The sequence below is a fragment of the Lynx canadensis genome, chromosome A3 (assembly GCF_007474595.2).
Source record: "Lynx canadensis isolate LIC74 chromosome A3, mLynCan4.pri.v2, whole genome shotgun sequence".
Taxonomy (NCBI): Eukaryota; Metazoa; Chordata; class Mammalia; order Carnivora; family Felidae; genus Lynx; species Lynx canadensis.
In genome coordinates, this window is record NC_044305.1 from 104,070,788 (window position 1) to 104,082,152 (window position 11,365).

Consider the following 11,365-nt stretch of genomic DNA (forward strand, 5'->3'; position numbering starts at 1 on the left):
TGAGCCAGTGATTGCTTAAGAGTGTGATGGTTAATCTCCACATATTTGCGAATTTTCTAGTTTTCCTTCTGCTATTTCTAGTTTCATTCCATTATGATAAAAAAAAAAGGTGCTTTATATGATTTCAGTCTTTTAAATTATTAAGATTCATAAGTACCCTAACATAAGATCTGTCCTGGAGAATGTCCCATGTACTCTTGAGAAAAATATGTACTCTGTATTACTGAGCAGAGGATTCTATATGTGTCTTCATTACAGTTGGTCTACAGTGTTAAGTCTTCTATTTTTGTATTGATCCTTTGGTTGTTTTATTCTTTATTGAAAGTGGTGTATTGAAGTCTCCTACTGTGGTTATAGATCGATTTCTCTCTTCAATTTTGTTGATGTTTGCTTTGTATGTTTAGGAGCTCTAATGTTTGTTGCATATGTTTATAATTGTTATATCTTCTTGATGCATTGACCCTTTTATCATTCTTTAATATCCTTCTTTGTCTCTTTTAAGTTTTTTCGGCTTAAAGTCTATTTTTTCTGATATTAATATAACCACCCCTGCTCTCCTTTGTTAACTATTTGCATGGAGTATCTTTGTCTATCCTTTTCACTTTCAACCTCTGAGCATCCCTAGATCTAAAGTGAGTCTCGTATAGATAGAATATAGTTAGATCCTGTTTTTCTATTCGTTCTGCCAATCTGTGTCTTTTTATTAGGGAGTTTAATCCATTTATATTTAAAGTAATCACTGATAGGGAAGGACTTAGTATTGCCATTTTGTTATTTGTTTTTGTTTTTTTTACATCCTCTGGGGGTGTGGGGGTTGTCCCTCATTTTCTCCTTTAAGACCTTCCTTTGTGTTTGATTGATTGATTTTTTTTATAGTGACACATTTTGATTACCTTTTCATTTCCTTTGTGTATATTCTATAGATTTTTTTTCTTTGTGGTTACCATGAAGATTACATATTACATGTTTAAGTTATAACAATCTATTTTAAACTGACACGAACATAACATCAATATTTAAATTTTCTTCTGTTTTTGAGCCCTTACTATGGACGAGGCATTGCCTTAAGCACATCACATTTGTCTCATGTTAATTCTTTGAGTAATCGGAAATGGAGGTATTACTATCTGAATTCTACAAGTGAGGAAACCAAAACACAAGGAGAATAATTAATTAACCCAAAGTCACATAGCTAGGAAGAGGCAAAGTCAGAATTCAGTCCAGATCTGTCACACCCTCCCGCATTCCACCCAGCAACATGAACAGTTTGAGCTCATGTTTCCTTTTCATTCATCACATCAGCAGGGGTGGCCACATGGCTTTGTCAAAACTTGTAGCTGACTAGTCCCTTTCTTCCCAAAACACATAATTTATGACTTTTCTTTTTTATTTAACATTTAACCTGGGCATATGTGCTAAAATGGAAATACGAGAGTGGCAAGACCGAGTTCAGGCTTGAAAGTGTAACATTAGTTTTCTGAAGTTTACCGTGGGCAACTTATAGTGGAAATTTTCTTGAAAATTGTTAACATCTTTTTTCCAATAATGAAGCAAATCTTAGAACTGTCCATTAAAGTAGTAAATACATATTTTAAAAACACCATAAGTTGGATGGTAGGGGTTTATTTAATGAATACTTGTTTTTCTTCTTTAACAGTTTACTGCCAGAAACATTAATTGGAAGTATGTGTTCCATTCATTTGTTGATATTTTATCGCCAAATTCTTGGAGATGTACTCCTGAAAGACAGGATGAGCATGCAAAGTGCTGGTAAGAGGTCTTTGCAATTTCCTTATGTACTTTGAGTAAATGTGACCTATGCTTTGAGTAAATGTGACCTATGCCAACTTTTATCTTCTGCTTCTGAAGGTGCATTCAGAATAAAATGTTTAGAATAGCATCTATGTCAATAAATTACTTCACATGCAAAGCATTGTTCTCCATTTTGCACCTGTGTGTACCCTATGTTAGTTCAGTATATATTCTGTTCTTTACAATATGCATATTTCACATTACAAATTCTGGAGATTTGATGTGCTTGCTTCGACAGCACATATACAAATTCTGGAGATTTGAGATACTAAAACTCAGATACAATCACATTTCCCCTCAATGTTTTGAATAATCTGTTTTTACCACATGTTTGATATGTGCATCATCTTTTTGGGAAGAGACTGAAATCACCCAGAATAACTGGTTCTTAATGCGCAATGTTTAAATATCAACAGACTAGTTAAAATTGAATATAGGAAAGAGGTATTCAGATGTTCTATTATTTATTCTTGTATCTTCTTTGTAAGCTTGAAACTTTTTCCCAGTAAAATGTTAAAAAATAATTTTAAAAAATCAATGACTTGTCACATACAATTGAACTTATAAAGAGATATACATGTTATAAGAATTACCTCTAAAAAAAGAGTTTAATTTTAATGAGTAGTCTTTGAACTCAGTAAATCAGTAAGCAGATATGTATTGAGTGGCCTCCTCTATGTCAGGCACTATGCTGAGCCCAGTGATGGATGAGACAGGCACGAGCATCTGTCCCCTGGTGGACTGACGGACTTCAAACGCAAAATTACATGAATCATCCTTTTCAACCTTCTAAAATAAGTTTCTAAAGGAAGAAAGCCAGGGTGCCTGGGTGGCTCAGTTGGTTTAGCATCTGACTATTGATTTCGGCTCAGGTCACAATCCCAGGGTCACGGAATTGAGCCCCGCGTTGGGCTCCATGGTGAAAGTGGAGCTTGCTTTGGATTCTTTCTCTCTTTCCCTCTGCCCCCCTCCCCCCTACTCACACTCTCTCTCTAAAATAAAAAATAAAAATAAAGGAAGGAGGAAAGCCAACAAGAGCATACACTGGGAAGACCTGAGGGAAGTCTCTGGGTGAGTAATATTCAAGATAAGACCTGAGAGAGGAGTTGGAGGTGTGGGGCAGGTTGCATGTCTGGGCAGAGGGGCCAGCGTGTCTAAAGACCTGAGGCAAGACAATGCAAGTGTGTTGGAGGGATTGCAGTTGAAAGCCAGTGTGGCTGGAGCGGAGTGAGCAAGACGAAGGACCCTATGATAGCTTAGTTCTCATGGACAGGTGGAGTTCATGGTTAGACAGGAGGCCTTTCCCAGAGACTTAGCTCCTGGATAGGTAGATAGAAATGGAACTCAAAATTAGGGAAGTCCTGCCATTTCTCAAGGAATAATTATAACTCCAGGGAAGGACAATTTAAGGTTTCTTGTCATCACTTGACTGTGAGTTTATTTCGATGACTTTAGCAAAACTTCTTGAATGATCTGACTTTTAGAGAGGATTGATATGACTTCTAAGAGAGGATAAAGCTCATTAGCTTTTCTGTTGGGAAGGAGGTTAGTCAGAACCGTTGTCATCATTTGAATCTGACCATCAGAGTAAAGCTAATAAGACCTAGAGGGAGGATTTCCCTTTACTGAGGACACAAGATTGTAGAATACATTGCCCAGGCCATTTCCAGAATGGCCTGGTGGACTGGAGTCAGGCCTAAGCAGCCTGATGCTTATTGGTTCCTGCTCAGCCTTCCAAGAGCAGGGTGCGTCCTAATTGGTTCCTTTTTTTTCCCCCAGGATAGTTAACATACAGTGTTATATTGTTTCAGGTATATGGTATTGAGAGAGACAGAGACAGAGTGCGAGTGGGTTAGGGGCAGAGAGAGAGGGAGACACAGAATCCGAAGCAGGCTCCAGGCTTCAAGCTGTCAGCACAGAACCTGATGCAAGGCTCAAACTCATGGACCGCAAGATCATGACCTGATCTGAAGTCAGACACTTAACCGATTGAGCCACCCAGACGCCCCAGGGATTCAACAATTCATTACAATACGTTACAATACGTTACTCAGTGCTCATCACATAAGTGTATTCTTAATCCCCTTCACCTATTTCACTCATACCCCCACCCATCTTTCCTCTGGTAATCATCCATTTGTTATCTATAGTTAAGAGTCTATTTCTTGGTGGTTTGTTTTTTTTTTTTTGTCTGTTTTGTTTCTTAAATTCCACATACGAATGAAATCATATGGTATTTGTCTTTCTCTCACTGATTTCACTTAGCATTATACCCTTAGGTCCATCCATGTTGTTGCAAATGGCAAGATTTCATTCTTTTTTATGGCTGAATAATATTCATATATACATATATGTATATATGTATATCTCTTCATTCACCTACCGATGGACAGTGGGCAGCTTTCATAATTTGACTATTGTGGATAATGCTATAATAAACATGGGGGCACATATCTTTCCAAATTGGTGTTTTTGGATTCTCTGGGTGAGTACTCACTAGTGTAATTGCTGGATCGTATGACAATTCCATTTTTAGTTTTTTGAAGAAATTCCACACTGTTTTCCACAGTGTATGAACCAGTTTACATTCCCACCAACGATGCATGAGGGTTCCATTTTCTCCACGTCCTCCCCAGTACTTATTGTTTCTTGTGTATTTGATTTTAGCCATTCTGACAGGTGTGAGGTGGTATCTTATTGTAGTTTTGATTTGCATTGCCCTGATGATTAGTTATATTGAACATCTCTTCATGTATCTGTTGGTCATTTGTATGTCCTCTATGGAGAAATGTCTGTTTGTCTTCCCATCATTGAGTTGGATTATTTGGTTTTTTGGTGTTGAGTTGTATAAATTCCCTAACTGGTTTCCTTTCACCGTGCCACAGTTATATCATAAGAAGGAAAGAGAGGTTGGAAAAACAGCATAGAAAGAAGAACAAAATTTTCTGGTCTTCTTCTGTGCAAAGCCACTTCTGCCCTAAAAGCTCTGTCTACTTGGTACAAGACTCATTTCAGAACTCCCTGGCGTATGGATATAGCAGCAGATGGAGATTGAGCAGACAGCTCTGAGACCTCCTAGAGGTTAAAGTGTGCAGAATATGTTATCAACAAAGCATGTGGCACAATCATTTTCCTCTGAATGAATGTTTTTATGTCTATGGCAGCCAAATACATTGGATGAAACTTATGTAAAATCTCTTCTGTTCTTTCATATTTCAGACCTAATTAGTAACCCAGTGTTGGCCACCTTCCCCAAGCTCTTGGAGCAGCCTGACATGATGGACGCACTCAGGGTGGGTAGCACGAATCATGACGGAAACCCGATGGGTTCTAGAAGCAGTAAAACACACCATGTCACTGAGTTCTGACCCCTGCTCTAGGGGTTTTTGTCCTACTTGGACAATGTCTCTCGATCCCTGTCCATTTGTCTAGCTCACCTGGTCTCATCCTTCCTCAGTATGAATGCTGCTTCCCCAGGGCTGCCTTCCCTGTCCCAGCGAGCAGGTGGAGCACCTGCTGTATACACTATTGCACTCTCTTGCCTGTTGTTTGCTCCTTGACCTAAGATGGCCACTGATCATGTCCTGCGAGCAAAAATCCAAAATGATTTGTTAGATAAACTCTTCTGAGTTTTCAGAAGAGAATCAAGGCATGCATATCATTTTTATTTCAACATCTACTGCCTGCTATGTGAAATAGCAACCGGGTATGAGTTTGAACCACATGAAATCTCGAATTTTCGGCCGTTTTTTGGCTTTCAAAAATGGCAGTTTCATAAGGTTTAATTTAACATATCAGAGATAACAAATATTAGGAGTCCCTTATGCCTACAAAGCAGTACTCAGATAACCCGGAAAGTGCCACTGACCATGTATAACCCAGTCCTTGAAGATTTAAAGAGGGCAGCAAAGAAGGACCAGGAATCTGTTCCAGAAGAGGTCCTTGGTGAGATAGACCTAATACCTGGAGCCAAGGTGGATTTTGCCATGCTGAGATGGGAGGAGAAGACATTACAGGTAGAAGGATCAGCATGAGCAACTGTTTTGAAGCATAAAGGGATAGAGAATATATTCTATTTGTGATCCAGTTTGGCATGTAAAACGTGTCTGCCGATGGGCAAGGTTGGTCTGAGTCTCACACTGCCAGTGAAGAGCGTTGTGTGGTAGGCAGCAGGTAATGTGTACAGGTTCTGCTGTAGGACAGCTCCTGACACGGCAGGGTGGAAAAGTACACGTGCGAGAGAGAGGTGAGCTATGCTGGGAGGTGATTCCTGTCCAAAAGGATAGAGGTCGTAAGGGCCTGACAGAGAAATGGAAGGAGGAAGCAGTCACCTCCAGAGATTTTTTTAGACTTGGAAGCTGATCTCATATGATGGTTTGTCTGGCTTTGGGGTGTCCACAGTAACAATGAAGTTTTCAGCAAAAAGACTTAAGAAAGTATTCATGGCCTGTGATTATCCGTAACTTCAGACAAGTTCATTTGGCACTATCATTAGATAATGCAGAATTTCTCTTTTTTCCCCCCACAAAGTCATCAGTGTCATACTATTTGTTCATTATACAGAACACAGGGACATTGACTCATTCAACAAATATTTTATGAGAGCTCACTGCAGCTGAGGCACTGTGCAAGGTGCTGGCATACTTCTCTAGGTGTGTAACAGTCACAGAATCCGGGCATTGGAGTTAGGATGGAACCTTAGGGCTGATCTAGTCTAAATTCTGTGTTCCCTGATGAGCAGATAGCTCAGAGAAGTGCACTCAGGTCAGCCTTGGGTGTGTCCAGACAGGCCACGGGCTTCAAGGAAAGGCATGTAGATAAGGTCGTTCGTACACATTGTTAAATGGGAAAAAAAAAATTTGAGTCGTAGTAAGTGTATTTAAATATATATATTTACATGTATATATCTGCCTGTAAAAATATCTGCAAGAATAGACTCTAGAAAAGGAATATGATTACCTTTGGATCATGAGTTAAATAATAAAAATAAAAAAGAGTGGTTTATTCTTACGCTCTTGAGCCTTGTCTCCATGGCACACCATACGACTCAGAATCAGCCAGGCTGTGCGGTGGTAGCTGACCCAGGTTTGTTTCTCACTCGTGGTACCTAGCCAGCACGGAGCAGTGGAAGACCCCGCTCCGTAGTCACCCAAGGGTGCAGGCTGTCGGAGGCTCCAGTTTCTTACAGCATCGTCTGGAACAAGCAGCTTTCTGTGTTGCCGGTTGCACCTGCAGGAGAAGAGAGAATAGAGGATTGTCCTTGGCCTTTCCACCACCTTTGCCCTGAAGAGGCACGGGCCATCTCTGCTCATGTTTCATTGGCCAGCACCAATCACTCGGTGGTTAATGGCCCCACTTAACTTCAAGGGAGCTGGGAGATGGAGTCTTCTCCTTGCTCCAGAAGGAAGAAGTGGACCTTGGTATACAGTCGTGACCCTCCACACACCCCCGTTTGCTGTTTGCCACTGACTTACTGTGAGTGAACCACCCTACTGCTTGCTGATGGCTCAGTGAAAACTGAGGGAGGACCTTGACACAACTAACAAACAACAAGCACATTTTTCCAGACAATAAGTCGAAAGCTGCTAAATGGTAGTCATGTGAAACCAGATACCTTTTAAGGTTCACATTATGAAGTGTGTGAGCCTCCTAGGGTCACCTTCTCTAAGTTTAGTTTGCTGTTGGTGTTTTAATAATAATGAGAACACCTGGCCTGTTTAGTAAAGCACCCTGGCTCTCTAAGGGTCCTCTTCAAACTCTCCAGGACCCACAGGTGCAGCATCGATGGGGTGGTGGACCACAATCTCATAAGGTGGTTCTTTCGTGGTAATAACTGGCCATTCATGGTAACAGGTCATGGTAAATATGACCATCCCAAGACCTGGCTCATTAGGGGCACAGCTTGTCGTCTCTTGGTAGGAAACTTCTCTTTCATTTCATGGAGAATCTCGTTCTTGGTCCCATATGTCATATCCATACCCCAGGGCCTCCCTACTGATAAAAGGGCTGATGCTTTCATGGAATCCATGAAATCGGGCACCAGCAGGAAAATACCTACAAACAGACACAGAACAGTGGCTGGGAATAAGCAGTCACGAGAATGGGCACATCCCTCTTGCTCACTGTTTGCCCGGAACTAGCACTGAGAAAGTCTTCAGTTCATATGTCTGTGGGACCAATTGAACTCTGGGTTTTTTACTTCTTTAAGGAAGCTTGTGTGATGCTTTGTGGACAGATTGGAGTATTTACTTGCAAAGCTGTACCTCATTTTTATCTCCCTCTGATCCCCGTCATCGTCATGGCAGACAGAATTGCCGAGAAGAATGGTATTTGGCAGGGCTTTCTATTTCCATTACTGTCTGAACTTAAAACCTTCGTAGTATGTTATTGTTCAAGTGCTGTGTTTATGCATTTTGCAAGGATGTGTTAGTATTTCACTGATTGCATTCTTAAATTAGTTTCGACTTGTAAGAACCATGGTGTTTCTGAGGTGTCTTTCACCGCCTGGTCAGTCTGGCTCTGGGTCATTAGCAGTAGGTGCCTACGGATTCACTTCTTACACGTGTAGGGTCCGTACAGCGTTTTTAACCCTGTCCATACGATTAATTACCATGAAGTTGTAGAAGTGGGGCAAAGGCTTGTGAATACTCAGATTAATATGATATTTTGATTTGCTTTTTAGAGTTCATGGGCTGAGAAAGAAAGCACATTAAAGAGATCAGAGAAGGTAATGCCATTTTCCACGCTGAACTGAACATTTGCAGTGCTCACTGCTTGCTTACACATGCTAATAATGCCCGTCTTAGCCAGAGAAGCCAGAGTCATAATCCCTCTTAACCAGTTAAACTGTGTCATCCTGGTTGCAAAGACATGTTCCAAGAAGGGTTTGGGTGAGCAATTCCTGATGTGAAAAGAAACACTCGATCAAAACAATCATTTCAGACCGGTGAGTGTGTTATTTGAGGAGAAGTTTCTGAACAAAGTTGCCAGTTGGCTATCAGATTCCTCTTATTTAAAAAAATTCCTCCAGCTCTCAAAGTTTATATCACGTAAGGAGAAGGGAAAAGAAGATTGGCCTAAGCTGTATAATACATTTAAAAACTGCACGGCTCATGCTTATATTACCATAGAGGCTTGGTGATTACCAAATAAAACTTGTATTTATCAGTGAGTAATGGCTTCACTGCTCTAATCCAGGGTTGACAAACTTTTTCTGTAAAGAGCCACATAGTAAATATTTTTGGCTTTTCAGGCTGTAAGGTCTCTGTTACAATACCCAACTCTGCTATTGTAGCACAAAGGCAGCTACAGACTACTGTAAACATCTGAGTGGGGCTGGGTTTCTATAAAACTTTATTTAGAAACAGAGGTAGTGGGCTGCATTTGGCTCATGGTCCATGGTTTCTGTACTTCAAGTCTAAAGAGTTAACTATCTGCAAGGAACATGGGAGAACAAAGTAAAAATCTTAAAAATTTTTCAAAACATAAACTGTGTTTTATACAATATATATGTGTAATATACATCATACATACAGTATATGTATGTATGTATGTATACATACACTGTGTATATGCGTGTGTGTGTGTGTGTATACATATATATATATATATATATATATATATATATATATAAACGGTATTGCATCCTTATTTGAGCAAAGACCATCTGACCAGTACCATCTACACTTGACCTCTGCTGAAACTGGCAGATTTAATGCTTTTCTGGGACAGCAGTAGACAAGGTGCTGGGCCTCAGGCCTGTAGAAATTGCCCTCATACATGGTTGCTTTGAGAACAGTATCTATGGGCAGATCTGCTGTGTATGTATCTCCCCCTTCCGACTGCTGTGCTTCCCGAGAGCCCCACCCCAGCCTGCCAGTGTCAGGGTTGACTGGTTATGACTGCAGTACTCTTGTTATCTGGGGAGAGTCTGCACATTCTTCCTCCTTGGGTCTCCTTTCTCTGGATTTCATGCTGCCCTTCTTTTATAACAACTTAACTCTGTCTCTGATATGCTATAATCTAATTAAGTGGATACAGCTACCTTCACGTTGTGTTTTAGTTGTGTTTACCCGGAACCACACCCTTACCACCAGAATTAGATTTCAGCACCCCAGTGCCCTTGATGGCATGTGTGGGGCACCCTCAGTGGGGCTTAGGAGACACCCTGGTCTCAAAGAGTCACCCACAGACTCTCAGGGAGAACAGCTTATCTCTCCTCCACGGTGAGTCTTGCTTGCTTCCATTTCAGAAAGTGCTGTTTCCCGACTGAGTAGCTGGTTCAGAGCCAATTACTTGCAGGCACAAATGGCACCCTCCGTCCCACCCCTTAGGTGGATTTTAGTCTACAGAGTTCATAGAATGTAACACTTAAAAAGTAATGATGTAGATCCACTCACAGTTATTTCTGATGGTGGTGTTTTCCCAGAGAGACAAAGAGTTCCTGAAGGCCATGTTTCTCCTGGTGTATCACAACTGCATGGTACCTCTTCTGCACTCCACACTCCTGCCCCCATACAGGTGGGCAGAAGAGGAGACAGAGGCTGCCCGGTGGAAGGTTATCACCGACTTCCTGAAGCAAAACCAGGATGGTGAGGGTGGTCTGCAAGCTCTGCTTTCGCCACATGGAGTCCACGAACCTTTTGACATTTCAGAGCAGACCTATGACTTCTTGGGTGAGTTAAGAAAGAACACAGCCTGACAGTGGTGGCCCTTGACCCTCAACTTCCCACTGAATCGATGGACCCTCCTCGATGGATCCTCCTGAATAAAAGGACAGAACCAAAAGTGACCATTCCATTGTAACTTAGGCTCTATTCTTTTTTGTACGACCACATTCTATAAAAAAAAAATACTTAACCTGAGAATTTGAATATGTGTGAATACAATAAAATACACTTCATAAAGAAATAACGTTATCGAAATTTAGAGAAATTTGTTTTCAAGAACCAAGTAACTTAAATTTAAGTTGACTATATCAATAAAAGCTAAGCTAAGTTTACTATATCAATAAAAGTTGACTATATCTATAAAAGCAAGATTTTATCAAAAGCTAAATTTATGATCATTCAAGAAAGTGAAAATAGAAATAAACTATTGGGACTACATCAAAATAAAAGGCTTCTGCACAGCAAAGGAAGCAACAAAACTAAAAGACAGCCTACTGAATGGGAGAAGATATTTGCAAATGATATCCAATAAAGGCTTAGTATCCTAAACATATAAAGGACTGATGCAACTCAATACCCTCAAAATAAATAATCCAATTTGAAAATGGGCAGAAGACATGAACAGACATTTCTCCAAAGAGGACACACAGATGGCCAACAGACGCTTGAAAAGATGCTCAACATCACTGATCATAAGGGAAATACAAATCAAAACTGTGATGAAATATCACCTCACATCTGTCAGAATGGCTAAAATCAAAAACACAAGAAACAACAAGTGTGGGTGTAGATGTGGAGAAAAAGGAAGTCTCATGCACTGTTCGTGGGAATGCAAACTAGCACAGCCACTGTGAAAACAGTATGCATATTCCTCAAAAAATTAA

At 40.5% G+C, this 11,365-nt stretch overlaps 1 protein-coding gene across 1 annotated transcript in view; it reads left to right on the forward strand.

The window, feature by feature from the left end:
* The window catches only part of NPHP1 (nephrocystin 1), a 36,012-nt gene extending 25,082 nt beyond the window's left edge, over nt 1–10,930 (forward strand). Inside the window, exons 8-11 of the mRNA XM_030311811.1 lie at nt 1,658–1,770; nt 5,032–5,105; nt 8,495–8,539; nt 10,241–10,930. Coding sequence (XP_030167671.1) covers nt 1,658–1,770; nt 5,032–5,105; nt 8,495–8,539; nt 10,241–10,513 — 505 coding nt within the window. The 3' untranslated portion in view covers nt 10,514–10,930. The remainder of the gene's footprint in view (nt 1–1,657; nt 1,771–5,031; nt 5,106–8,494; nt 8,540–10,240) is intronic.
* The last annotated feature ends 435 nt before the right edge of the window (nt 10,931–11,365 follow it).